This window comes from Pogoniulus pusillus, chromosome 7, assembly GCF_015220805.1.
Source record: "Pogoniulus pusillus isolate bPogPus1 chromosome 7, bPogPus1.pri, whole genome shotgun sequence".
Lineage (NCBI taxonomy): Eukaryota > Metazoa > Chordata > Aves > Piciformes > Lybiidae > Pogoniulus > Pogoniulus pusillus.
The window spans coordinates 24,403,047-24,428,548 of record NC_087270.1 but is presented as its reverse complement, the minus strand read 5'-3'; the positions used below and the strand labels follow the sequence as shown (position 1 = coordinate 24,428,548).

Here is a 25,502-nt window from a genome sequence, read left to right as displayed (position 1 = left end):
GGCCCTAGAGAATAAGTCTTGTGAAGAATAGCTGAAACATCTGGGGTTGGTAGTCTGGAGAGGAGGAGGCTGAGGTGAGACCTTCTCCCTCTCTATAGTTCCCAGAAAGGAGGCTTGTTGTGAAGTGGGCAAGTAATAAGTCACAGAACGAGAGGAAATGGCTTCAAACTGCACCAGGGGAGGTTTAGGCTGGACATCAGCAACACAGTTTTTCAGGGAAAGTGTTGTCAGGCATTGGAACAGGCTGCCCAGGGAGGTGGGGGAGTCACCAGCCCTGACCATGTTTCAGTGTCACACGGATGTGACGCTTGTGGATACGGCTCAGTGGTGGATTTGGTAAAGCAGGAGCAGTTGGATTCTGTTGATCTTGAAGGTCTTTCAAACCTAAATGATTCTATGATTACTTTCAGGAGATTATCTTGTTCTGGCATCTCATCAGTTGCATTATCTCTAAGGACAGGCTGAGGGAGCTGAGGGTGTTCAGCCTGGAGAAGACTCGAGGGGGACCTTAGAGCTGCCTTCCAATATCTGAAGGGAGCCTACAGGAAGGCAGCAGATGGACTTGCCTTAAGGGTGACAGGACAAAGGGGAATGGTATGAAGCTGAGGGAAAGCAGGGTTAGACTGGAGCTGAGGAAGAAGTTCTTCATCATGAGAGTACTGAGGCTCTGGAATAGGCTGCCCAGAGTGGTTGTGGTTGCCTCTTCCCTGGAGGTGCTTAAGCCCGGGTTAGATGAGGCCTTGGGCAAACAAATCTAGCTGAGAGGCATCCCTGCCCATGGCAGGGGGTTGGAGTAGATGATCACTGAGATGCCTTCCAACCTGAGCCATTCTATGAACATACTTCAGAGAAGCTGAAAGGGGACTTCTGAGAATGGGTTCCTCTTTGCTGTGGCTGTAGAAATTATTTTCTCTTCCTAACACAGGACCAAGCTCAAGTTCTCACTCACGTGTGTCCAAACTCCATTTATATTTTCTTTCCTATTCTTCTCTGTATCTCAGACAGTCAGCACAGTGTTATTTGGCATCCAAATGATAATAAAACTCCACACAAATCAAACAAAGCAGCCAGTGATTCATCATAAACCTGACAGATGTTTGTACACAGCACTCTGTGCCCTGCTTTCAGCAGTGGTTTACGTGTAGTTCGTCATTGCTGCTCATGCAGGGCTGAGCCCAAATAATTTCTACCTCCCCAGCCTCCACAAGTCAGAAGTTTGAGCTCCATCAGTTTTGCTGCACAAGACAGAAAGAAATACCAAAACAAGGAAAAGCATAAAATGAAAAGAGGTCGTTTTATAGTGTTCCCTGGAGGATTCTCTGCTGCTATGAATTAAGCAGCTCCAGACTCAAAGCCATGGCATCAGTTTGGACTAGAAGGCAAACAACTGCCTCATTGTTTTTGTTGTAGATCTGAGTGGAGAAGTAGCTGATGTCACACGTGCTCTTCAGCTGCAGCTCCACCCCACACATCATACACCAAACAGAAGCCTTGGATCCTCGCTGAGCTCCTCAGAGAGACATCCAAGACTAAGATGATGAAATAAAATATTGCAGCAGAGCTCTACATTCAAGCAGACACCAAGTGGAAAGGCACAGAGGCACAAGCTGTCTGTTCCAAGGCTGAGGCATTCAAGGCTTACTCCTGTGCTTACAGGCCCCCTGTAGGGCAAGAGTATGTAAGATGAAATAAGAGAGAAGCAAAAAACACTCAGACTATTTTGGAACACCACTGGTGACTGTTCTTGGGAGTCAGACAAATTAGTATCTCTCCAGAAGGTTCTTTCCTGCTTAGCCTGACAAGGAAAACTCACAGGAACATGACAGGAACAGAAGCAGCTAAAGCCAGTGTTGTTTGGAAGGTCTGATGGAGTTTGTGCAAGGAGCAAAGATGTCCAAGTACTAGATAAAGAAGTAAGTGCAAGCACTCCAAGACAGGAGAGATCAAAAGGTTCCAAGACCTGAAACATTACTAAGGTTGATGATAGTGGCTGCAAACAGAGGAAGAAGTGGAGGGGAAGAGGAGAAACATTAAGCAAAAATGGACAGAGAACTGTACACAAAGAACATCCAGGGGGTAGTATGGATGGAAGAAGTAAGCTGAGCTGGCTTGCAGCAGCTTGGGCATTAAGAAGTTTGGAGACAAGGAGGAAGTTTTACAATGAGAGTGGTAAAATACTGGCACAGGCTGCCCAGGGCTGTGCTTGAGGCTCTGTCCCTAGAAACATTCAAGATCAGACTTGATGTAACCTTGTACAGCCTGCTCTAGTTGGAGGTGTCCTTGCTGAGTGCAGGGACTTGGACAAGATGACCTTTGAGAGTCCCTTCCAACCTGATGCAATCTGTGCATCTTCACTGAAGGCTTTTGGAGTGGAGCTGGCAGTATGGATCTCTAGAGGACTGTTGCACTCTGCAGAGGAGGAAGTCTGAGAGTTACCATTATCAAGGTCTATGCAGCTGTTAGCAATGCAGGTTCTCAGCTTGCTCCAAATGCAGGGGAGTAAATCACTAGTAGCATTATCAGCCTCTTCCTCCCCAAGACATAGGAGCTTCCTATCATTGATGTAGTGCAGAATCAATCCTGCCTTTGAACAACTGCTGAACAATGGCATATGAAACATCTGTTATGCAATTAGCAATGGAATAAAGTCAGTTAAAAAACTGTCTGAAAATCTTTTTTCTTCTCTAAGTATCACTTCTGCCAAACAGCAAACACTTGTGCTTGGAGAAGTTGATCATTAAACAACACAAGTACCTCTCACCTAGTCACATCAGATCCTATCAGCAGCTTTACCCTTCCTGAAGGGGGCTGTCCCTTCTGCTCAGCACACTGGTAAAGCTCACTGCCTTTGAGAAGAACAGCAGTAAAATAACTCGGGAAGAAAGGAATGAAAAGATAAAAGCAGATTTGTCTCTCTGTAAGAGACAGATGTCAGCCACAGATAATGTTTGCTTTACAGGTCTCTGGTATGAAGCAACTGTTTAAATGGACCCTTAACAGAAAGCAAACAAGAATGGAATCCTTGATCTTGGTTTTCACATCAAATTAATTCAGGAGTATAAATCTCCACACACTGGCTGTACATTCAAAATGTTTCATAGAATCACAGAATTGTCAGGGCTGGAAGAACCCTCAAAGATCATCCAGTTCCAACCTCCCTGTCATGGGCAGGGACATCTTACACTAGATCTGGTTGCTCAGAGCCACATCCAGGCCGGCCTTAAAGACTTCCAGAGATGGAAACTCTAATCTGGACAGTTCTCATCTGTCCATAAAATCAGGTCAAGAATACTTATATCAGTGGTTCTGGTGCTCCAGCACCAGAGAGATCCATGGACACACTGCAGCAGGTCCAGAGGAAGGTCACAAAGATGATCAGAGGGCTGGAGAACCTCTGCTGTGGGGACAGGCTGAAAGAACTGAGGCTGTTCAGCCTGGAGAAGAGAAGGCTCTGAGGAGATCTTAGAGCTGCATTTTAATATCTGAAGGGGATCTACAGGAAGGCTGGGGAGGGACTGTCTAGAAGGGCATGGAGGGCAATGGTTTGGAAGTGGAGCAGGGCAGAGTTAGATTGGACATCAGGAGGAAGTTCCGCACAAGGAGACACTGGTACAGGCTGCCCAGGGCTGTGCTTGAGGCTCCATCCCTGGAGACATTCAAGCTCAGCCTTGCTGTGTCCCTGTGCAGCCTGCTCTAGCTGGAGGTGTCCCTGCTGAGTGCAGGGAGTTTGGAATAGATGCCCTTTGAGGGTCCCTTCCATCCCATGCAACCTGTGAATTTAATACAACCATAACTGATTTAACACATGTACTGATCGTGCCTTTGCAGTCACATAACCTCTTCTCCAAGAAAGGAGCCAGCTCTGTTCCAAAACTGAGCATCCTCCCAGCTGAGAACAAACTCCATTATCTAGAGAAGACAATGATTAAGTATTTTATGTATTTTTGATGAGCTTTAACACACAGTCATCAATTGTACAGAATTCAGGACACCAGGACTAGGATCACATGAATTACTGTCTCCATCTAACTATGCCAAGATTTTGTTTAATAATAGAAGACAGAAGTGGATGCAGCAAGTGACAACAAGATTCCTTTCCCTTTATCACAAGTTTATGAGCAGAACAAGAAAACTTTTGGTGACTTCCTGGCTACGGGGACACACTGGCCAGCTGAACAAAAGGCAGCAGTGTGCCCAGGTAGCCAAGAAGACCAGTGGCATCGTGGCCTGGATCAGGAACAGTGTGGCCAGCAGGACCAGGGCAGTCCTTCTGCCCCTGTACTCAGCACTGGTTAGGCCACACCTTCAGTACTGTGTCCAGTTCTGGGCCCCTCAATTTAAGAAAGATGTTGAGGTGCTGGAAAGTGTCCAGAGAAGGGCAGCAAGGCTGGGGAGGGGCCTGGAGCACAGCCCTGTGAGGAGAGGCTGAGGGAGCTGGGGGTGTGCAGCCTGCAGAAGAGGAGGCTCAGGGCAGACCTCATTGCTGTGTACAATTAGAGCAATGAGGTTGTAGCCAGGTGGGGTTGGTCTCTTCCCTTAGGCAACCAGGGACAGGACAAGAGGACAGACTCAAGCTGTGCCAGGGCAGGTTTAGGCTGGATCTTAGGAAGAACTTCTTCACAGGAAGAGTGACTGGCATTGGAATGGGCTGCCCAGGGAGGTGAAGTCACCGTTCCTGGAGATGTTTAAGAGGAGGCTGGATGTGGCACTTTGTGCCATGGTTTAGTTGGTTAGATAATGTTAGGTAATAGGTTGGACTTGGTGATCTTGAAGGTCTTTTCCAACCTGATTGATTCTGTGACTTTGTAATCTAGGACCAACATCAAATGCTTCTCTTTAAAAAGAACAAGAGTTCTGAGCTTTAGTGACAGAACATGATTCAACTTGCTTTTTTCTTCATTTTCATCTATTTAAGAACTAGTTTCTAGAGAGATTTCTTTATTGTCACAACAGAAAAGCACTTACTGTTTAGCATCATCATCTGCATCATCATCATCTTCTAGATGTGCCACATGTCCCCTAGGAAAAGGAAAAAAGTGCTAAGGTTAAGTGAGTTTTATTAAAATCACCTTGGTTGTTGTGAAAAATGCTGAGCTCAAGGGCTACCACCCTCTTTCACAGAGTTTCAGTCTCTTTTAGCTTTATCACTCTTATTCTTTAAAACCATCACTAAGCCTCTCCCATATGCTCTCAGCAACCACAGGAGCAAACAAAATCTAGTTGCGACAGACAGAAGGGAATCAACACACCAGTGGACTTTGAAACACACAAGAAGGGGTGGGGGAAAAAAATAATCAGAATTACCTCTGATGCAGTTCTTCTTCAACTGATTTTAAGAGACTCCTTCAGCATTAAATAAGAACAAGAATAGAGTTTGATTGTGGCACATAAATTACCAAAAAGGCAGGGCAAAGGCTGCTATGATTCTATCAGTGAATAACTCAAAGCATGTAATTTCAGCTGGCTTGCAGAACAGTTCTCAAACACCCACATACAAATGAACACAGCTCTATTTTTATTGCATTATTATCAGCATTATTATTATTATTGTTGTATTTTACACACCACACTTTCAAATGCCTTCATTGATTTATTGCTATTAAGTGCAGTGGTCTTTGATCCTTGTACCATAAAACAAGGATTGTCTTAAGGTGATCCAGGAAAATAGCAAAGAGAAAAAAAAACAAATCCAGTAGCCAAGAAAATAATCATCATTAGTTAATAAATAATCAATCTGACTGAACAGAATTTAAGATTTTCTGCATTTTTTCACCTCTGATTTAATTTAGCAAAGCCAAGCCAGGCATGCCCCATTCTGCATACATTTAACTGAGCAGGAAGGAAGGATTGCATGGAAAACTGTTTCACTGGATTAATACAACAAAATGATTAAACATATAAATGTGAAGTCAAAGCACTTTGCTGAGTCAGGGATGTTCCTGTAATTCTCAGAATTCAGTGTTCCTATAACATGAAGAAGGGCATAAAACATGTCAAAGACCAGCACTGCCAGTCTCTTAGTGAGGTGAAATGGTGCTCTGTAGAACCTATCACACAGAATATTCTCTTAACAAGTAGATCATGGAGACAATGTGGTCAAGAGAACCACAAGTACTGGGAAGTGCTGTCCAGTTCTGCCCCCACCCTGCTCAAGAGAGACAGGGAACTGTAACCAGTAGAAACCAACCTGACATATCTTTACTACATCTGGTTCAGCTAATGCATCTAACACACTTCTTTTTTGTTTCTATATTAAAGCAGTCTTGAATGAATTAAAGGTAGAAAATGCTGTTGCTTACTTATTTGTACCCAACAAGTAGCCGCACTGAGGACCGTGACCATATTCTAGCTGTAGGTCCTACAAACATGAAAGAAGAAATCTTTAAGAGGAAAACAAGTAAGCATCAAACACATACCCTGTTTCATGCTGCAGTTATCCCCCTGTCACACCTGAGCTACCAAAGGAGTTCATTCCTCTGACCTTCCAGGCCCCTAACACCACTCTCAGCCTCATCAGACCCAAAAATCAACTCTCTGCCAGTTTCCTTTGTCTCCAATTCCTTTTAAAACTCTGACCTTAGCCCCTTCCTTGGGCACAAAGATTTTCTGCTCAAATAAAGTGGGCAGCAGAAGAGGAAACAAAACAATCAACCAACAAAAATAATACAATGGAAGAAACAAACCAAAACCAAGCAAAGCAAACAAAACCAAACAAACAAAAAGCAAAACTGAAGAAACAGAACAACCCACAACAAAACCACTTTGTGATCTACCACGGAGAACCCAGCCAGCCCTCACTGGTATGTGCAGATGTGCAATAATTCTAGCTGGGAGCCTGGAAAGACTTTAGCATACGAAGAAGTGAAAGAAATAAGCAGAGTGAAGACAGCCAGAGTGGTTTTATGGCAGTAAATGTTTGAAGGGTAACTATTTATGCTCTCATGAGTACTTTACCACTACCTTTTGTATCAAAAAGAACAGCCAAGTCAAGGACCCATCAATTATGGAGCTACCTAGAAGTGGCAGCAAGCCTCCAACACTGCTCCATAAATGCCTGATGCCATACATACAAATGTAATGTTTTAATGGGACTACCAGAGGCCATACTGAAGCACCACCACATCTGCCAGGAGGACATTGCCATGATGTGCTTTGGTAGCCAAGAAGACCAAGAGTATACTTGGGGGCATTAAGAAGAATGCGTGGTCCAGCAGGTCGAGGGAGACTCTCCATCCTGTCTACTCAGCCCTAGTTAGACCACACCTGGAATACTCTGCACAGTTCTGGCCTCACCAGTTCAAGAGGGGCAGGGAACTGCTGGAGAGTTCAGTGGAGGCTGTGAGGATGAAAAAGGGACTGAAGCACCTTTCTTACAAGGGAAGACTGAGGTGTTCCTCAGGGATCTGTGTTGGCACCACTTCTTTTTAATTTCTTCACTGACGACCTTGACTCAGGCATAGAGGGTGTCAGCAGTAAGTTTGCAGATGACACCAAGTTAGGTGGCAGTGCTGATTTCAACGAGGGCAGAGAGGCTCTTCAGAGGGACTTGGATAGGCTAGATCAATGGGCCAACATTAATGGGATGAGTTTCAACAAGGCCAAATGCCAGGTCCTGCACTTGGGCCACAACAAACCCAAGCAGTGCTACAGGCTTGGGGCAGTGTGGCTGAAAAGCAGCCAGTAGAAAGAGGGTGGTAAAAGACAGGTAGCTGAACATGAACCAGCAGTGTGCCCAGGTGGCCAAGAAGGCCAATGGCATCCTGTCTGAGATTAAAAATGCTGTATCCAGCAGGAGCAGGGAGCTGCTTGTACTCTTGGAATCTGATCTGCTGAGGCCACACCTTGAGTGTTGTGTTCAGTTTGGGGCACCACAACACAGGAGAGATATGGAGGTGCTGGAGCGGGTCCAGAGGAGGGCAAGGAAGCTGTGAAGGGCCTAGAGAATAAATCTGATGAAGAGTGACTGAAGGAGCTGGGGATGGTTAGTGTGAAACAGAGGAGGCTGAGGTCAGACCTCATGGCTGTCTACAGCTACCTGAAGGGAAGAGGCTGCTGCTGGTCTCTTGTCACAGGTAACTGGAGACAGAACAAGGGGGAATGGCCTCAAGCTGAGGCTGGGGAGGTTTAGACTGGACATTAGCAAATAGTTTTTCATAGAGAGAGAGGTCAGAGACTAGAATGAGCTGCCCAGGGAGGTGGTTGAGTCACCCACCCTGGATGTGTTTAAGAGTCATTTGGACATGGTGCAAGATGAATCTTGTAGAGTAGGGTTATAAATTAGACTTGGTGATCCTGAGGGGCTTCTACAACATGGATGTTTCTGTGATTCTGTGACCTTGGGCTGAAGAAGAGAAGGCTGAGAGAGGACTTCATCAATGTCTACAGATATCTGAAGGGTGGCTGTCAGGAGAATGGAGCCAGGCTCTTAGTGATGCCCAGTGATAGGATGAGGAGCAATGGATGTAAACTCAATCACAGTTCTCTCAACATAAGAAGAAACTTCTTTACAGTGAGGGTGCTGGAGCACTGGGGCAGGCTGCCCAGAGAGGTTGTAGAGTTTCCTTCTCCAGATGTCTTCAAAAATAAGATGTCCAGAGAAGGGTGACAAAGCTGGTGAATGGCCTGGAACACAAACCCTATGAGGAGAGGCTGAGGGAGCTGGGGTTGTGCAGCCTGCAGAAGAGGAGGCTCAGGGCAGAGCTCATTGCTGTCTGCAGATACCTGAAGGGAGGTTGTAGCTAGGTGGGGTTGGTCTCTTCTGCCAGGCAACCAGCAATAGAACAAGGGGACACAGTCTCAAGTTGTGCTGGGGGAAGTATAGGCTGGATGTTAGGAGGAAGTTCTTCCCAGAGAGAGTGATTGGCATTGGAATGGGCTGCCCAGGGAGCTGGTGGAGTCGCCGTCCCTGGAGGTGTTCAAGAGAAGACTGGATGGGGCACTTAGTGCCATGGTCTAGCTGACTGGGTGCTAGGTTGGACTGGCTGATCTTGGAGATCTCTTCCAACCTGGTTGATTCTGTGATTCTAAAACCCACCTGGACAGTTTCCTCTGTGACCTGCACTAGGTGATCCTGCTTTGCAGAGAGGTTGGATCTCTGGAGGTCCCTTCCCTCCCCAGTATTTTACAATACTATAATTCCACAGTGGTTTTTTTCTTCAGGTGGATGACGACAGGAAAAAAACGAGCACATATTTGCTCATCTGGGCATAAATTCACCAGAAGCAATGAGTTATCACCTAAATTTGTGATACGTGGAGCTACACCGCTCCTTTCCAGGAGACATTTTAAAGGTCCTCACCATCTTCTGTGAAAAGCAGGCCTGCTTCAGCTGCAGCCTTTAAAAGAAGCACATCATCCTTCACCAAGACACCCAAATATTCAAGCTGTGAGAGCAGTAAGGTCGAAGTGGACGAAGACGACTCGCAGGACTCATTCCTCAAAAGCTCATTCTTTTAAAACCAGAGGGGAAAAAAGTCTCCCACTAGATCTGCTCCAAGATGATGAAACAGAAGCCAGTGCAGCTTTCTGCTGTAGCCTGAAGGGTAATGGCTTTAACACAAAGCTGTGTATATTGTTCTCTCCTTGGCGAGGAGTCCCAGGTTGTTTACTGTACCCTCACTTCTGCTCCATAAAGCTAAGTAGTAGTTTCCACATGGGTGTTTCTACCACAGCTGTCAGGAGCATTTGATTGCTTCAGTGACTTGCCATATTTTCCCCAAACAAGTGCAAGATTGTGGGGAAAAAAAAACACCACTCTGTAACTGATAATTATTCCATGGAAAAGAATGCATAGATCATAGGGTTCAATAAAGATTGCAAAGGCCAGCCCAGTGCTGGCATTTCCTGAACCATGCAGAGATGACTTTTCAGTCCTTGCACCAATTTTATGCTGCATCTAAACCACTAAATCCCATCCACTTCTATGGATCTCTCTCGCAGGGGCCACCCAACTTTCCCATTGGATATTTGTTAGTGCAGCTAGAAATGTGGCCTCAGAGAAGGGCTCTCAAGTGGCTGAATGAGTGGGCAGGAAAGTTTGCTCCTCTCCAGTAATGCGTCTTGGGGTCTGCAAGGTGGCAGGTGGAAAGGGTTAGGCCTCAGTCGTGGGTAACTTTGATCTCTTTCACTATGCTCAACTTCCTTCTTCATAGTTTCACCTTCTTATACCCCAGTCTTGAGTCTCTCCCTCAAAAAAGGCCCTCCTAAGCCTCCAATTTCATAGCTTCACAGAATGGTTTGGAAGGCAGCTTAAAGATCATCTAATTCCAACCTCACCCACCACAGCCAGGGACACTTCCCACCAGTCCAGCTTGCTCAAGGCCTCATCCAACCCAGCCTTGAACACCTCCAGTAAGGGGGCAGCCACAGCCTCCATGGGCAATCTGTGCCAGTGTCTCCTTACCCTCATTGCCATGAATTTCTTCCTCATCTCCAGTCTCAATCTGCCCTTCTCAAACTTCAATCTATTCCCTCTCATCCTGTCACTACAAGCCCTTGTGTAAAGTCCCTTCTTGTTTTTCTTGTAGCCCCTTTCAGGTACTCTTAGGCTGCTCTAAGGTCTCCCTGGAGCCTTCTTTTCTCCAGGCTGAACAGCCCTATCTCCCTCAACCTATCCCCATAGGAGAGGTTCTTCAGCCCTCACCACCACTACACTCCAATCAATCCCAAACACAGATTTAACTTTTTTTAGTGTGAATTCTTCTATTGTTCCTATGCAATCTCAAAACACTTTAAGCACAGAGACTCAGGCTGAAGAGCAGAAAATAACCAGACTGGAAAACATAAGATGTCACCAGACTCATGAACAAGGAGGTCAAACAGGTTGTGTGAGTCTGTGTAAGAGGATGCCAGAACAAAGACTGGGAGGCTGTTGAGAAAAATAAGCCCAGATCAGCACAATAAAATCTTCCACGCTCTGAAGTGAGCATTTTGTCTACATGCTGGACAGTCATATTGATCAAAAGTGGGAAATTAAGATCTTGCACTGAACACAGCCCAAACAAGTTGGGTGGTTTCATTTACATCCTGCGTGACTCTATAGCAGCAAGAGGAATATCACTAAAACAGGCAGACTCCCACAAAAGATAAGGAGATTTCATCTGTCACCACTTTTCTCAAGCCTTACTGGAATTGTCTTGATGGAAAGTGACACCTGCCAGAATTCCTTATGTTGAAGTGCTTTGAAAGGACAAAAGCTTAGTTTTGATTCCACTTCTTATCATGCTGCCTATCGGTATTTATCGGACTATGATTCCAGTTGGATAGATCTATGTTTTGCTTTCAACAGCTTGTTTAGTGTTCTTCTAAGCCCTTTAAGAACTGCTGGGTTTCACTCAAAATGTGAAGTAATCCAATACTGTGGAAATGCCCAGAGAGCTGGTGGAAGCCTCATCCCTAGAGGTACTTAAGGCCAGGCTGGACGAGGTTCTAGACAGTCTGATCTAGTGCGAGGTGTCCCTGCCCACGTCAGGGGGGTTGTAACTAGATGATCCTTGTGGTCCCTTCCAACATACTGAGAGCTTGAGAGCTTCTAAAAAGTGAAGATGATCAGAGGGCTGAAGAACTTCCCTTGTGGGGACAGGCTGAAAGACTTGGAGCTGTTCAGCCTAAAGAAGAGAAGGTCCTGGGGAGACCTCAGAGCTGTATTCAATATCTGCAAAGTGACCTACAGGTGGGGAAGGACTGTTTAGAAGGGCTTGGTGTGATAGGACAAGTGGCAATGGTTTGAAAGTGGAGCAGGAAAGTAGGCTGGACATCAGGAGGAAGTTCTGCACAAGGAGAGTGGTAAGACACTGGCTGCCCAGGGAGGTGTTTGAGGCCCTGATCCTGGAGATATTCAAGATTCATAGAATGATTTGAGTTGGAAGGGTCCAAACCCCTGCCACAGGCAGGGACATCTCCCACTAGCCTAGATTGCTCAAGACCTCATCCAACCTGGTCTTGAACATCTCCAGGGATGGGACAACATCCCTGTTCCAGTGTCTCAATGCCCTCACTGTCAAAAATTTTGTCCTCATTTTCAGTCTAAATTTGCCATTCTTAAGCTTCAATTCAGTCCCCCTGTCCAGCCTTGCTGTGTCCCTGGGCAGCCTGCTCTAGTTGGAGGTGTCCCTGCTGAGTGCCCTTTGAGGGTCCCTTCCAGCCAATGCAATCTGTGCATCTGTGAACTTTTGGCACAACCTAGCATGGCAAATCAGGACAATCTGAATGAAAATCCTTTTATTTGCTCAGCACAGCCTTTTGCTTTCAGTCAGAACAGTAAGCTCTGCTTCTCAGGAGTGGGGCTTCTGGGGACCAAAAGCCAAACTCTGGACAGACCCCATCACTCACAGGCACACCACAGCACCTGTGAGAGCTGGCTGCAGTTACACATGGAGCAGTAGCTCTACAGAAGCTGGGTTTAACAGCCCCTGCCTCCAGGCTTCTCTACTCTATGTACCTCCATCCTCCACATGGGCAGAACTATCTGCAATGCCACAAGAGGAACTCAAATGGGGAAATTAGTGCTGGGGAAAAAATAAGCTGAAGCAAGTTGCCTGCTTTTCCTCAGCAAGTCACATGCTTGAAACTACTGAGGAAGGGACGCTTTACTCCAGCAAAAACACTGCAGCTGACAGAAATTGGGTCCTACTATGCCAACTCAGAGATGCTCACGACTTCTGCATGACTCACAGACTGGTTTGGGTTGGAAGGGACCTTTGAAGGTCATCTAGTCCAAAACCCTGCAGTCAGCAGGGAAATCTGCAACTAGAGCGGGCTACTCAGATCCCCAAGCAAGCTGACCTGGAATGGTTTCAGAGCTGGGGCATTTACCCACTCTCTGGATGATCTGGGACACAGTCTCACCACCCTCAGTGTCAGAAACTTCTTCCTTCTGTCCAGTCTGAATCTTTTAGTTTAAACCCACCACCCTTTGCCCTGTCACAACAGGCCCTGAGAAAATCTCTGTCCCCAGCCTTCTGGTCAGCCCCTTTAAGCACTGAAAGGCCACCAGAAGGTCTCCCTGGAGCCTTCTCTCCTCCAGGCTGAACAACTCCAACTATCTCAGCCTGGCCTCACAGCAGAGGGCTTCCAGCCCTCCCATCATTACTGTGGCCTCCGCTAGCTCCACTCCAACAGGTCCGTGCCTCTCCTGTGCTGAGGACTCCAGAGCTGGCCCCAGCAGTGCAGGTGGAGTCTCAGCAGAGCTTAGCAAAGGGACAGAATCCCCTCCCACCACATATCAGTACCTATCATGGTGTCACAGAAACATTTAGGATGGAAAAGTCCCTTAAGATCAAATCCAGATGGACTTTTGGAAGGCTTCTTTGCAGCTGAGATTCAAACATTCAGTTAGCCATTGGATTTTCAGGTGCTTTTCCTGGGATCAACAGCATAAGACTTAAAAACTGCTCTAGAACAAAGGCTTACATGATTTTAGAGAACACTACTTCGATGTAAAATATTTATGGAGCTCACTGCAAGCACAATGTTCAGCTCTCCTGTAGTGGACTGGGAACTTCCCATGTGCACCCAAATCTCCAATGAGGGAAGGGAAAAAGTAAGTAAGATCTACCTGTAAAAAGTGAAAAGCCTTGTACTTAAAGGAAAACAGAGTGACTTAGGCTGGAAGGGATCTCAGAGCTCAGCTACTCCACCCCCCACCCCGCCATGGGCAGGGATTCCTCTCAACTAGGCTTAGCTGCCCAGGGCCTCATCCAACCTGTCCATGAACACCTCCAGGGAAGAGGCAGACACAACTTCACTGGGCAACCTATCCCAGAGTCTCACCATACTCATACTGAAGAGCATCTTCCTCAGATGCAGTCTAACTGTGCTCTCTCTCAGCTTCAAACCATTCCCCCTTGGTCTATCTCTAGACACTCTCAGGAAAAGTCCCTCTACAGCCTTCCTGTAGGCTTCTTTCAGGTATTGAAAAGCAGCTCTAAGGTCCCCCCAGAGTCATCTCTTCTGGCTGAACAGCCCCAGCTCTCTCAGCCTGTGTTCCTGTTATTTAGATCTAAATCCAAGGGGTATATTTGTAGAAGCTCACAGAGAAGTACTATCATGTCCTTATCCTTCTAGCATTTGCAAGAAGGGACGCTGGGCTTTGAACATTGAAGCTTCCCTGCAAACAAGATCTGCACTGCATTCCTCCACTCTTCTAGCAGATGCAGGTGGCTGCTCCAGGAGCACAGAGGTGGAGGAAGAGTGAAGAGGAAAAGGAGAGGAATGATATTTAAGGTAATCACATTGTGGATGTCAATTCTTTTTAAAAGGTTATGTGCTTTATGCTCCATCAAGTTCAGAGAATCATGGAATGCCAGTGGTTGGAAGGGACCTCCAAGTGCCCTGCCAAAGCAGCATCACCCAGGGCAGGTCACACAGCAACACATCCAGGTGGGGTTGGAATGCCTGCAGAGAAGGGAGACTCCACAACCTCTCTGGGCAGTTTGATCCAGGCCTCCAGCACCCTCACATCAAACAACTTTCTCCTTTCTCCTCATCTTGAGGTGGAACGTCCTGGGTTCCAGAATCGACCTGTTGTACCTTGTCCCACCAATGGGCATCACCAAAGAGCCTGGCACCTTCATCCTGACACCCACCCCTCAGGTATTGATAGCCACTGATCAGATCTCCTCTCAGCCTTCTCTTTTCCAGACTAAACAGCCCCAGAGCTCTCTCTCTTCATAGCAGAGAAGTTCAAGCTGTGAAAAAATGCTAGGTCATAGGTAAAAATACTCTCATTCACTTCCCAGATTGGCTTTCAACCTCTCCTGTGTCCCTTTTATGACTCATGCTGCTCAAAATATGCCTGAGTTTCTAATATTATTGTTTTAGGACCTTAAGAGAGACATAGCTCTGTGGAACTGTAACTTATTTTATGTCAGCAGTAGAACAGCAGGGAAGGAGCCCAGCATTAGAAGATTTTTGCCTCCTGTTGGCATCTGAAAAATTCACGTACCACTTCTGACTGAACATATCTGAAGTCAGTTCTGTTTGAGCAAGAGGAGGGAGGGGGGGAAGAAATGAGACCAAGAAGGAAAGTCTAATCAGCATGTCCTGGTCCACAACAGAAGAATGAACCAGCTACTAAATATTTTCTCTCATTTCCAGAAGGGTTAGATCTTACCAGGAAAATCTCACAAATGGGTGAAGCACTACCAGCAAATCAGAACTCTGATTTACAGTGAGCACAGGAGGACGTGAAGAAAGCAGAGAAACTCAGGAAATGCTGTCAACTGACTTTAAAAACCCTCTCATGGTTGTGACAACACTGATGAGCTTTATCACAGACATCATTTCTGAAGACTGCACTGAACAGCATGGGGCAAAAGAAGGATGGGAAAGTCCACTTAGGGGATATGTCCTCATTTGTCTCTTAGACCCATGGATACTAGCCCAGCAAGATATGCAATAACACTTCAAGTAACCTGAAAAAGACAGATTTCAAATAACAGATTCAAACATCAACCTGCTAAAAACCAGATCTCAAACCAAAAAGATGAAACTGAAAGCAAACCAAACTGAAAAACCAAAACCACACTGCCAGACCCAGAGTTACTGCACAGGGCAGAGGTGCTCCCACAGCACCCCACAGAAACCTGAGCTGATCTCAGCAGAGTTTGTGAAGCTTGTTTCTAATCAAGCAATCACAGGATCACACAGAATCACAGAATGTTAGAGGAATTGGAAGGGACCTCAAAAGATCAAGTCTAACCCGCTGCCAGAGCAGGGTCACCTAGAGTTCCTTCCAAGAATGTGCAACACAGTCTAAGCTCTCAGTAACTATGCTACTGGCAGATTCAAGTTACACTAAGCCAAATGATGTCAAAATGAGCCAAGAAAATCCACAACACAAAGCAGCACAAAATCCAAACCCAGACACTCTTAGGCACCCTGGTTTTTCATTTTCCCTTCGTTGTGCTTCTGTTAAACATCTCACAAACCGAAGGCAGTCAGGAGAATGATGCTCTTCTGCAGGGACTCAATGGTTATGTTGCTTCATTATTTTTTTCCCAACGGGAAAGCCAGGTTGGATGAGGCCTTGAGCAACCTGGCCCAGTGCAAGGCATCCCTGCCCATGGCAGGGGGGTTGGAACTAGATGATTAAGGTCCCTTCCAATCCAAACCGTTCTCTAAATCTAAGAATCTGAAGATATCTCAAGATTTAAAAGCATTGCATTACTAACTACATAGTACCTGAACAGCAGAGAAAGAAGACAACTCACTTTTCTAGAGTCATTTCTATGCTGCAATGCTAACAGCCACATTTTTTAGCAGTGCAGTAAAACTTGGAAAAGGGATCAGACTACAAACAATGCCAAATGCCACTGAAAACATTTAGGACCCCACTTGCTGTTATTTGCATTAAGTGAAAATCTGTTTTGTAACACAATTACCATCTGGAGAATTCCAAGACTTACACTTAAATCATGGTATAGTCTTTCATTGGGCTACTTAAAGGAGTTACCAGACAAAACCAATATATCTATTTTTAATCACCCCACCAAAAAAAAAAAAGAAATAATGACCAAGTTAGGCACTGTAAGGTGGTTGAAGAAGTTATAATCAGTGCATAAAAGACTGAGCCCTTTCTAAAGAAGTAATTCAAACAAACAGGAGTAGGGGTTAAATCTTTTCAATTCAGCATTGATATAACTCCTTCCTCCATCACAGAAATACAAATACAGACTAATCCTCACACTGAGCAGCTTTGACACAGAGGAGAACACCACTACAACAGTAGGACAAAACACGAGGTTTGATAAAAGGAAAACTAAGTTAACACTGACAAAGAAAGGTGGAAGATGAAAAATACCAGGTTAGATCTTGCAGTGTAGTATATTTCTTCTGAATTGTCCAAAAAATCGCTACTGTCAGGCTGTTCATTGGACAGAGATCAAGAAACTCAGGTTATTTACATTGTGACTAAAAAGCCAGGGATACATAAATGGAAATATGCTTGCTAAAAATATAAAGGTGTTAGTTGAAACTCAGACCAGCTTAAGACAGTTTTGGTCATGGGGGTAAAACAGAGCTAAGAGTATCATCACATTACCAAACACTGCTGAATCACACCAAAATAATGAATCATTGTTCAGCATCTCAGCTGTAGAAATGAGTGACAAACTGCCTCAGTGACAGGCAAGTATGCACCAGTTCAGCACCTCGGTGCACTCATCATGCTGCAGTGGGTCCAGTCCTTTTGGCTTGTGCACTCACACCCACAAGTAAATATGCAGCAAGCTCAGGCATGCTCTCGTGAGACAAAAGCAGAAAGGCCAGAAGAGCTGCTTTAGTGAAAAGGGACCCACACTGTCATTGCTGAAGGAAGTGAGAAGCATCTCTTGTTGCTGCTTCCATTTAAGAAGCTTTCTTTCCCAGAATGGAAACTGCTACACAGACTGCCTTGTGCTAAGGCTCTTTGCTAGAGCAACTGACTCTGGATAGATCTCACCTGCATTTGACATGCCAGTGGCTCTATATTCAATGACAAAACATGGTTTTCCTTTGGTCCCTAGACCCAACACAGTTTTAAAGATCACAGATCTGTTTTATCTGGAAAGGGCATTATCAGGTCTGCAGGCTTCATTCTGCTAGAGGCAGCACAGCAGTTGATCTCCCTCTTCAGAAAGATCCAAACAAGTAGTTGTAGATATTCCCTATAGACAGGGAGATGAGGCAGGTTCTCCGGATAGGTTTCACACATTCAAACTCTGACAGGAATACACAACACTACAAGATTTCCTTAGCAGCAGAATTAATATGGACAGTTCAAATCCTTCTTGGAACAGCCAGAGCTTCTGAAATTCCAAAGTGCAATGGCTAAAGCACAAGGTAGGAAAAGGCTCAGTTCCTCCTTTCCCACACCCACCAATTAAGTGCTTCAAAAAGTTTTGCTTTAACCCCTACAGAAAATCTCTCTCCTCCATTTAGCAACTCTGGTTCCTCATACACAGTGAAAACACTTCTCTGCCCTACCAACCTGTCTCTCAGCTGGTTTGTAGAGTCAGTGACAGACAAACCAAAGAAGAAAAGGAAAAAGCATCTCTAAAACTTCAGCTTTTCCACTGCCATCTTTTTTGCAGTTGTGATTCTGCATGTATAAAAAGAAGTAATTCACAAGGAGCAAAACAATTACAATTTGAACTACAAGGAAATAAAGCTAGGAAACCCGAGAACCAATTCAAAAATCCTTTTGAGATAAGTGCTGAGTTTATGGCAGAAACACTGAACACTGACTTCATTGCCATATTTAAAGCCCACTGCTAAATGATGCTGTTCTGCAGTTATGTCTAAATAACATATCTGAAATAACTTTTAAGCCCCGTGTGTGATTTGCTGAGCTCTTCTCTGTGATTTGCTAAGCTCCTCTCTGCCTCAAACAGGCACCAGAAACTGCAGGCTGCTTATCCAGCCAGGGGCTGAGGAGAAACAAGATTCCACATAACCTCAGACACCCAGAGCCAGCTGACCGAAGGATAAGGCATTAGGAAGGAGGTTTCAGCACAACTACAAAACCTCACTCACGTTTTGTAGACTAGCACAGAGAAAGTACATTTCCTAGGTACACACCCTTCCCAAAACCAACTCAGAGCAAAGCCACTAGGCTGGCCTATGTATTAAGCTAACTTCTCTGCCTTAACACCTATCTTAGGAGGAAAAAACAAGAATGCAGAAGTGTGCAGTGAGGAAGCAAAGGAGCATCTTCATCCAGGCATGTGAAGAAACCGTCCAAGTGCACAAATGGGAAAGCAGCAGTCTCCATAGAGAAGAGGAAGCTTCTGCAATCCCAAGTGTCAGACAGCACAGATGCCTTTTCCCTCACTGCCTGAGTTCTCATACCTCATGTACTGACAGGCCCATGGGAAGGCAGTGCTGGAAATACATCTTTGCAGAACACAGCAAGTGCCAGGCTCAGCGTGGCTCAGGTGTGATGCATGACCATGGAAAGGTTGGTTGAGTGGGAAAATAACAATCACACAAACATTCCATTTCTCAAAAGGCATCACACCTCTTCCCATTACCCATCAGTGCCAATGCAAGCACAAGGCAGAGAAACATTTGAGTGCCCATAGGCATTCTACAATTAAACAATACCTAAAGGGAGTGATATACTTGGCAATGAGATATAAAGGATAGAGGCAACACAGAAGATGAAGAGCTAGCACATCCATCACACAAGCAGAGCCCACAAATAAAGGGTCTTGTTGCCCAAGTCTGAAAGTACCAAAAAATTTAGAACCAGCATTTTCAACTTGTCAGACAACTCACTACCAAATTTAGCAGTGCTAAGGAGACACATCCTGGATTTCTCCTCCTGCATATATATTTGCAAGGAACAATGTGCAGAGTACAGCCCATAATGCTCATTACTCACAAATTCATGATGTGGCTCTGTCTCTTTCCTCAAGGGTGGATCAAATTTGACTTGACCAACTGAAGAAGACAGAAAGAAAACAAGAATTTGAGCTAGATTGTAATCAAATAAAATTTAGCTCCAAGTGCTAACAGAAAGAGAAGAATCAAGTTTAGTGACTGTATTACATCTCCACTGATGGAAACTTCTGACACGTGGATGTATCAAACTTATGCCTGCTAGAAACCAATGTGCACAGAAAACTCTTCCACCAGAAAGGCAGCACAATCACCATTTGCCCAACTGGGTTATTAGAAAGATCAGGAAAACCATTCAGCAAAGTGGAGAGTGAAATGTTCTCTTTAGAAGAGCAACAAAGCTGTAATTTACAGGAAAAAAAAAACCACACCAAGTTTGTGAATCCACTCTTGGGTCTGTTCTTCTGTGAGATTTAGCAGCACTGCAGAGGGCTCCCTGAATGAACTTTGGAGAAAGCTGATCACATCTTCTAAGACAGCTTTTTGCCAGACACTCCTCTCCTCAATTTTAGGTTAAGGAAAGACAAATCAGCTTGAGTTAATTCAAGCAAAAGAATGATTACAATTTGGAGGATGGAGTATGCTTTTAATGGCCAGCAATCAATCTCCTCCTTTCTCCTTTTCTAAATGCCAGTTTCAATTCAAACCCCAAACTAAATTAAGGAAGCAAAATCTTCCTCTGCCAGCACAATCTGGTCTCACTCAGCATATCTTTGCTGCAGCGGTATAGGAAGCTGTATCAACCACCTCTCAGAAGAGCTCAGGTTGTGTCCTGTTCAATGGAGATGAAACAACAGTGAGACTTGATGAAAAGCTGACAAAAGGTGTGCTCAAATACTTTACATTTTGCACAGTGACCTAGAACCTATATTTAGAAAGGAAACAGCATAGGTTTGTTTTCTTACTGACCACTAAAAGTGATTTCTATATATGTTGTATATGTCTATATATATATGTGTATACATCTCTATGTAGTCTTTCTATATATGTTAAGGTACCCAAAATACTAGAGATAAAGGAATGTCAGTGGTTATGGCAGGAACACTTCCTGGTGGCACAGTGCTCGTGCTTACAGTTTATTTCAGAGCGTGTCTTTTCTTCTCGCACATTTCTGCTTGTTGAATGAATTCTATGAGGCACCACAAGAGGCTGGAAGAGAAAAATAAAACATCTCAGTAACAAAAGCATAGTACTTGAAACACAAGGTTGTAGAATTATGGAATGGCTTGGGTTGGAAAGGACCTCCAAAGGTCATCTAGTAGGAATTTCTTCCAAGTCTCCAGTCTAAGTCTGCCCTCCTCAAGCTTCAATCCATTTCCTCTCGTCCTATCGCAAGTCCTCATACAAAGTCCCTCCCTGGCTTTCTTGTAGCTCCCTCCAGGTACTGGAAGGTTGATCCAAGGACTGCCTGGAGCCTTCTCTTCTCCAGGCTGAACAGACCAGAACAGACCAAACTCTCTCAGTCTGTCCCCACAGCAGAGGTTCTCTAGCCCTCTTATCATCTTTGTGGCTTCCTTTGCAGTTCCAAGTTCTTCTTGTGCTGGGGGAGGGAGGGCAAGGGAAGACCAGAACTGGAGGCAGCACTGCAGGTGTGGCCTCAGCAGAGCAAAGAGGCAGAATCCCCTCTCTGTCCTGCAGTGCTCCCTGCTTTGGATGCAGCCCAGCACATAGCTGCCTTTTGGGCTGCCAGTGACCACTGCTGGCTCATGTTGAGGATCCAACACAGTGTTTCACCTCCCATTTATGTTCACTTTGGTCTCTCTTGAAACTGCAGAGCCTTGCAGATTCTGGGTATTTTCTCCCACATATTGTTGTGGGAGTTGTTCATGGCTTGTAACTCAAGCAAACCCTCTCCTCCCTAAATTCTGCCTTGTCTATTGTGCATTCTATGGAGCTTTAAAACTCATTTCCTATAGCTCAGGATGTCTTTCAAGGTGTGATCTGCTTTCCTGCTTCAGCACTTGAAGTGCTGAAAGGTTGCTAATTAACAATGTTGTTCTGAAGAGGTATTGCCCACTCCCACACGATGGCTGTTCTATGCAGAATGCAGCAGCAGGAGCCCAACTGCAGCGGGGGTAGGAGGTACTTCTGCCTTTGCAGCCGTGCTGGGTGAGCTCCTTGCACCCTGCCACAGCTCTCTGTGCTGCACAACATGCAGAGCTGGTCCTCATTCCTCCTTCTCCAAGTTCAGAGAATTACTGGAAGCTGCCAAACCCACTTCCCTCAGTTATGAGGACAAAGTCCTTAAGTCACCCTGAAAGACCTACACTGACAACAGCCTAACACAAAGAGCTGATATGAGAGCTGTGTGAGAGGACAAAGGAAACAGAGAATCACTCAGGTTAGAAAAGACTTCTACAGGTCACCTAATCTAACTTCCCTGCAGTCAGCAGTGATATCCTCAGCTAGATCAGGTCACCCAGAGCTCTGGCCAGGCCTCACCTTGAATATTTCCAGGGATGGGGCCTCAACCACCACTCTGGGCAAACAGTTCCAGTGCTCAACCACTGGATGTCAAGAAAAAGTTCTTTACAATGGAGTGGTTGAGGATAAAGGAATGTAGGAGAAATTCCTGTCACAAATACCATTCAGGCATAATTTTAATCATGGTACAGATTTTCAAAGTAACCTCATCCCCAGGAGGAGTGGTGTGCTAAGCACTTTCCTATTTGTGAACTTTTAATCTATCATCACATCCCTGGTTTGGAATTAGAGAACAGCAGAATTATACTCGATGTGAAGAACAAGCTCTGCACCATGAGGGTGCTGGAACACTGCAACAGGTTGCCCAGGGAGGTGGCTGGGGCTCCATCCCCAGAGATATTGAAGGTCAGGCTCAACAAAGCTCTGAGTGACCTGATCTAGTGGAGGATGTCTCTGCTGAGTGCAGGGGGGGTGGATTACCTTCGGAGTTCCCTTCCAACCCAAACCATTCTGTGATTCTATGCTGTTTACTTTCTTCAAGTTTTGATGGATGCACACAAGTATAGGAGTGGTCAATCCACAAGTTGGGATGAACATTTCCAGCTGCCTCTGTGAGCAGGCAGGCATTGGAGCAAATTCACCTGCGTATAAGACAGACATGCACTGCCCTTATTCTCTTTCATTTAGCACAGGTAAGACCACAAGGCCAACAACTGCTCTGCCTGTGCTGGATTCTTCATCTCAAACACAGACTTTGCTCAAGATGCACTGCATAATCCACTATAGAGGAGGCCACAAAGATGATTCAAGGGCTGGAACACCTCTGCTGTGAGGACAGGCTGAGGGAGCTGGAGGTGTTCAGCCTGGAGAAGAGAAGGCTCCAGGGGCACGTCAGTGCTGCCTTCCAGTATCTGAAGGAGGCCTACAGGAAGGCTGAAGAGGGATTTTTCCTAAGGGTGTCTGGAGACAGGACAAGAGGAAATGGTTTGAAGCTGAGGGAGAGCAGGGTTAGACTGGAGCTGAGGGAGAAGTTCTTCGGTATGGAGGTGATGAGACTCTGGAATAAGTTGCCCAGGGAGGCTGTGGATGCCTTCTCCCTGTAGGTGTTCAAGGCCAGGTTGGATGAGACCAAGTCTAGTTGAACAGTGTCCTTGCCCATGTCAGGGGGAGTTGGAGTAGCTGATCTCTGAGGTCCCTTCCAACCTAAGCCATTCTATGATTCTGTTACTTAGGAAATATGTAGAGATTGTACCCTTCACTACAAGAGAGATCCATGTCACTGGGGGTCCTGTCCATACTTATTCATTTCAGCATCTAAGGAAGACACACTTGGTGTATGACAACTTCTCTGATGTTTCAGAAGGTAAAAACTCATCACTTGTAAAAATTGACAATTAATATCTTACAGTAGTTGTTTCTTACAAAGTTATTTCCTTTTGAGGCATTTTTAGACTACTTTATCTATAACAAAGTTGAAGCATAGGAACACAATTAATGAATCAGGAGTAGTAATACTGAAAGAAACTTTTTTCTTCTCCATAAAAGAAATGATCATCAATTGGGGAATCAATTAGTAAACATTTGGAAAGCTTTCACTCACACCCAGTTAAGTACAAAGAGAGGATGCAGTACAACAACTCTCTAGTTTATTTATAAAACATTTCAGCCTCACACTGTTTAGGCTCTTACATGATCATGCTGGGTATAGCCCACCTGTTAAGAGCAGAAAATGCAAAGCTCTGCCTTGGACAAAATTGTCCAGTTCTGAGCTCCTCAATCCAAGAGAGATGTTGAGGAGCTGGAACATGTCCAGAGAAAGGTCACAAAGCTGGTGAGGGGCCTGGAACACAAATCCTATGAGGAGAGGACGAGGGAGCTGGGGTCGTTTAGCCTGGAGAAGAGGAGGCTCAGGGGAGACCTCATTGCTGTCAACAACTACCTGAAGGGTGGTTGTGGCCAGGTGGGGTTGGTATCTTCTCCCAGGCAAACAGCAACAAAATAAGGGGGGACAGTCTCAAGTTGTGCCAGGGGAGGTCTAGGCTGGATGTTAGGAGGAAGTTCTTCACAGAGAGAGTGATTGGCATTGGAATGGGCTGCCCAGGGAGGTGGTGGAGGCACTGTCTCTGGAGGTGTTGAAGAAAAGCCTGGATGGGACACTTAGTACCATGGTCTAGTTGATTGGATAGGACTGGGTGACAGGTTGGACTGGATGATCTTGGAGATCTCTTTCAAACTGGCTGATTCTATGGAGTCTTCTCTTCTCCAGGCTGAACACACCCAGCTCCCTCAGCCTGTTTTCATAGCAGAGCTGCTCCTGCCCATGGATCATCCTTGTGGTCCTCCTCTGAACTCACTCCAATAGTTCCATGTCCTTCTTATGCTGGGGACACCAAAATTTGAGTCAGGATTTGAGATGAAGTCTCAACAGAGCAGAATCCCCTCTCTTGCTGCAGCTCAGCACACAACTGCCTTCTGGGCAGCCCTTGGACCATCTTTGGGGCCCTCCATTAAGTTCTGTTAGCAAATGAAAACTTAATCTGATTCTAGGATGAAAACAAATTCCTACCTCAGGGTCATCATCATCAAAATCATGGTAGGTGGAATGATCAGGGTTATTCATTTTATCCAAAAGCTCAATTGCAAGACTTCGACTTAATGGCTGGGTTACAAAGGGATGCTGAAAGGCAGATGGAAAAAACACACACATTAACATTCCAACCACTTCTATTAAGCTTCTTCTAATTTCATAACTCAAGTCCCAGAGAGAAATTGATACCTGTAATAACTTTTCAGCTGTAGGCCTTTTCTTAGGATTTTTTGTAAGTGCCATTTTCACAAAATGATGGAAACTATTAGACCTGTAAAACAAAGTGGTGAAACAATAGAACCAATTGGCCAGTGGAACACATTGCCACTAGCTACCGACAGAAGAAAGTGCTTACCATTTCATTTTGTCCTTTAATTTAGGAGGCTGGAAGTTGCTTTTTGTCATCAGGAAAAGTGCTCTGAAAAAAGCCAAGAGGATTTCTGAGGTTTACATTGCAACACACAGAGATGAATTGTTCAAAGCATTATGCACTAACACACTCATGGACTATGTGCCCTTGGGGCCAAAATGGCTAAGGGCATCCTGGGGTGGATTAGAAGTGGGGATGGTTAGTAGGTTGAGAGAAGTTCTCTTTTGCTCCTCCACTGTCTTCTCTTTTGCCTCTCCACTGTCCTGGTGAGGCCAATTCTAGAATGTTGTGTCCAGTTCTGGGCCCCTCAGTTCAAGAAGGACCTCAGGGAACTGCCTGAAAGAGTGCAACACAGAGCCACAATGATGCTGAGGCCAGGCTGAGGGAGCTGAGGCTGTTGAGCTTGGAGCAGCAGAGTCTGAGGGCTGCCTTCATTCGTGTTGCTAAAAACGTGCAGGGCAGTGTTGGGAGGACAGAGCCAGGCTTTGCTCAGGGATGTCCAATGACAGGACAAGGGGCACTGGGGGCAAGGTGGAGCAGAGGAGGTGTCATGGAAATATTAAGGAAAACTTTTTTCACTGTGAGGGTGATAGAGCCCTGGAACAAGCTACTCAGAGAGGTTGTGGAGCCTCCTGCTCTGGAGACATTCAAAGCCTGTCTGGATGCATTCTTATGTGACCTAGTCTAGGTCTGGCATGGTGGTTGGACCTTTTGAGGTGCCTTCCAATTCCTAACATTCTG

General features: G+C 45.4%; 1 protein-coding gene across 5 annotated transcripts in view; it reads right to left on the bottom strand.

Annotated features, from left to right (window-relative positions):
• The window catches only part of MAP4K3 (mitogen-activated protein kinase kinase kinase kinase 3), a 94,601-nt gene that overhangs the window by 30,566 nt on the left and 38,533 nt on the right, over positions 1–25,502 (bottom strand). For 4 of the 5 annotated variants that reach the window (XM_064146222.1, XM_064146223.1, XM_064146225.1 and 1 more), the window contains 9 exons: positions 24,747–24,809; positions 24,581–24,662; positions 24,371–24,481; positions 20,454–20,529; positions 19,364–19,422; positions 16,802–16,864; positions 6,300–6,358; positions 5,305–5,343; positions 4,966–5,019 (listed from right to left, as the gene is read on the bottom strand). In XM_064146222.1, coding sequence (XP_064002292.1) covers positions 4,966–5,019; positions 5,305–5,343; positions 6,300–6,358; positions 16,802–16,864; positions 19,364–19,422; positions 20,454–20,529; positions 24,371–24,481; positions 24,581–24,662; positions 24,747–24,809 — 606 coding nt within the window. The remainder of the gene's footprint in view (positions 1–4,965; positions 5,020–5,304; positions 5,344–6,299; positions 6,359–16,801; positions 16,865–19,363; positions 19,423–20,453; positions 20,530–24,370; positions 24,482–24,580; positions 24,663–24,746; positions 24,810–25,502) is intronic. The other variant, XM_064146224.1, reaches the window with a different exon arrangement.